We start from the raw sequence: 3,132 nt of genomic DNA, 5'->3' as shown, positions 1-3,132 counted from the left end.
TTACTCTAAAGGCTGAAACAGTATGTATTTCCGTGCATACACTTTCCCACACCTTACTATTCTACCTTCATCTTGTACAGACTTCTTTACTTTCATTTTGTTTTATGGTTATATATTCTTGTCAATCTGTTACAGATTCTTTCACCTTGCTTGGGAGATGGTTCTTTGGGTTCAATCTTATTTTTTGGTCCCTCTCTTAGAATGGTCTCCTAAATCTATGATGAGTTCACTCTCTGAATCAGAGTCCAGGCCCAAATGTACTGTTGGGGACCCATCTCATCTTTTCCCTCCAGTTTATCCTTTATGGGATGAGGCAAGGGTTTCATTGTTTTTTTTGTTATTTTTTATTTTAGAGACAGAGCAAGTGAGCAGGGGAGAGGGGCAGAGAGAGCGAGCGAGAGCAAGCATCTTAAGCAGGCTCCACACTCAGCGTGGAGCCCAACACGGGGCTCGATCCCACAACCCTGGGATCATGACCTGAGCTGAAATCAAGAGTTGGTTACTCTACCAAATGAGCCACCGGGGACTCCAGAGGCTTTCATTTTTTCTGAAAAGTCCTTCTCAGGCTGGGGACTTCCCCTTTCTTTGAGCCTGGATCTGCTTCCTCACTGGTTGGCCAGGTGCTTTTTAGCTCTTCCTAAGTCTCCACTGGGTTTGCCGGCTGGAGCTTTATTTGACAGCAGATGGCTCTTTGCCCATCTGACTACCCTCTTCGTCTTCTGCATCTTCTGGCTCATTCGTGGACTTCTGTTCATTGTCACTATTACACTATTGCTACTATCTGACCTCTCAGAATCTTCTGAATCGCTGTGCCATGTAAACATCTGAGATTTCATTTATGTCCAGTTGTGTGAGATGACAGGAACAGGTGCCACCTGCTGTTGGACCGACTCACTCAGCTCCTCTAGGTCCATCTCAGCATTGCTTCAAACCAAGTTAAGATTCAGGATGCTTTCTGTGGTGGACTTTTTATCTGTTTTTGTTGTGATTGGCATTGATGTTTTAGGAGAGACAGTTTTGGACTGCCAGGTAAACTCTCTGGCTTGTGTCATGTTTGCCCAGGCTGGTGAAGCTGTGCTCTTGTCGAGGAAGTTCATGGACTCCTCACTGGCGATGAAGTGGCTTGATGTGGCCTTCTTCTCAGCATCTTGCTCCATGTCAGAGCCTGTGTGCACAGAAGAGTTTGTACTCATTGGGGAGTGTGGCATTTCTGACAAGGAGATCCTGTGGCCTGTGCCCCTGCTGAGCATGGGTTTGCTCATCAGGATCTTGGAGGACACTGTCATGTCAAAGTTGAGCTTGACCTTCTCCTGCTTGTCTATCTTGGTGGTACTGGTGCCAGGGTTGTTGGTGTCGAGCAGCATTTGGTTGGCTGTTGGGCCTGTAGGGTTTACATAAGGAAGAGTAATTGAAATCCCTAAAATTCCTGCAGATGTTCTCTGTGTACACTTCCATCTCTTGCATTTCACTGTTGAAGATCTTTATTAAAAAAAGATTTTGGGGTGTCTGTGTGGCTCAGATGGTTAAGCGTGAGACTCTTGATCTTGGCTCAGGCAATGGTCTCCCTGTTCATGAGATCAAGCCCTGTTGGACTCTGTTCTGATAGCACAGAGCCTGCTTGGGATTCTGTCTTTCTGCCCCTGTCCACTTGTGCGTGTCCTCTCTCTCGCTCTCTCTCAAAATAAATAAACTTTATACAAAAAATAAAAAGATTTTATTTTTAAGTAATCTGTACACCGAATGAGGGGCTCAAATTTATAACCCCAAGATCAAGAGTTGTTTGCTGTATCGACTGAGCCAGCCAGGTACCTCTGAAGATGCATTTTGTCTTTTTCACAGAAAAAGGAATTTACTTAGACATGAGGTGGCAATTATTTGTTAGAACCCAGGCCCTGTCATGTTGTCCAAAGAAATGAGCATCAACCTATCCATCTCTCTCCCTCAGAGCTTTTGCAGGAGAGAATGGAACCCCTTCAGTTTTGCCCAGACCAAAAGATATGGGTTGCTACGAGGCTCATAAAACCAGTTATCTCATCTTTTGCAAGTAGCTAGATACCTACGGGACATACTTTGATTTCATTCATGTCATACTCACAGATTTTGATGAGTACTTTTGCTATCTGCATCAGTTTGTGACTTCCTCCATTATAAATGATGCAATTGTGCAAAATCCACTTTGCCTTGGCCAGGAAAGCTGCTGTGTGGCCATACATTTTATTTTTAGCATTCTTTGCCAATGTACAAAGGTCCATAGGATGGAAAATGCTTTTCACGTAGTCAAGATGCTGTTCCAAGGGAACAGGCTTCTGGAATGCATCTGTCCTTGGCTGTCTCATTTTCTGAATGGCAAACGTGAGCAGGTAGGGTGAATGTTGGATGGAGAGCATTGTCATGGCTTCACCCTGAGTCTCAATGTATTCTACTACTGTAATCTTCTCTCACACTCAGAAATTCTGCACAAAGTCTGTCCCCCTTGTTCTGATGTCAGTCTCAGACACTTGGCATGATAAGCCTGGGGACAGAGCTCACAGCAAAGGACTTGGCCTTCCAGCTGACAAACCCAGCAGCAGAAATCATTGTGTCCATCCTGTGGTACAACATCAACAGGGTCTGTGGTGAGTGGCTGCTTCATATACTAAAATGGACCATCTCTTAGTTCTGACTGTTCCTTACTGTTATTGTTCAGTTAGCCAGGTTTTTTTTTTTTTTAATGTTTATTTTGGTGGGGGGAAAGAAGGAGAGAGAAAGGGAGAGAGAATCCCAAGCAGGTTCCATGTTGTCAGTGTAGAGCCTGATGTAGGGCTCTATCCCACTAACTGTGAGATCATGACCTGAGACGAAATCAAGAGTTGGATGCCATCGCTCCTTATCAGGGAAATACAAATCAAAACCACACTCAGGTATCACCTCACGCCAGTCAGAGTGGCCAAAATGAACAAATCAGGAGACTATAGATGCTGGAGAGGATGTGGAGAAACGGGAACCCTCTTGCACTGTTGGTGGGAATGCAAACTGGTGCAGCCGCTCTGGAAAGCAGTGTGGAGGTTCCTCAGAAAATTAAAAATAGACCTACCCTATGACCCAGCAATAGCACTGCTACGAATTTATCCAAGGGATACAGGAGTACTGATG

The 3,132-nt window shown here is 44.8% G+C and overlaps 1 protein-coding gene across 1 annotated transcript; it reads right to left on the bottom strand.

Moving 5' to 3' along the window:
• Positions 1-926: 926 nt before the first annotated feature.
• LOC122477042 (protein kinase C-binding protein 1-like) lies at positions 927-1,465 on the bottom strand. Its single transcript, XM_043569969.1, has one exon. It carries the CDS (start codon positions 1,362-1,364, stop codon positions 927-929), a length of 438 nt encoding a protein of 145 aa, XP_043425904.1. The 5' UTR covers positions 1,365-1,465.
• Positions 1,466-3,132: the final 1,667 nt, after the last annotated feature.

Source organism: Prionailurus bengalensis, chromosome X (assembly GCF_016509475.1).
Source record: "Prionailurus bengalensis isolate Pbe53 chromosome X, Fcat_Pben_1.1_paternal_pri, whole genome shotgun sequence".
Classification (NCBI taxonomy): domain Eukaryota; kingdom Metazoa; phylum Chordata; class Mammalia; order Carnivora; family Felidae; genus Prionailurus; species Prionailurus bengalensis.
Note: the sequence above shows the minus strand (reverse complement) of the source record. Positions and strands in the feature narration are given on the sequence as shown.

What these genes read in the sequence shown, in the direction of transcription:
- LOC122477042 (XM_043569969.1), bottom strand. Translation starts at nt 1,364, where the DNA reads ATGCTGCTCGACACCAACAACCCTGGCACCAGTACCACCAAGATAGAC.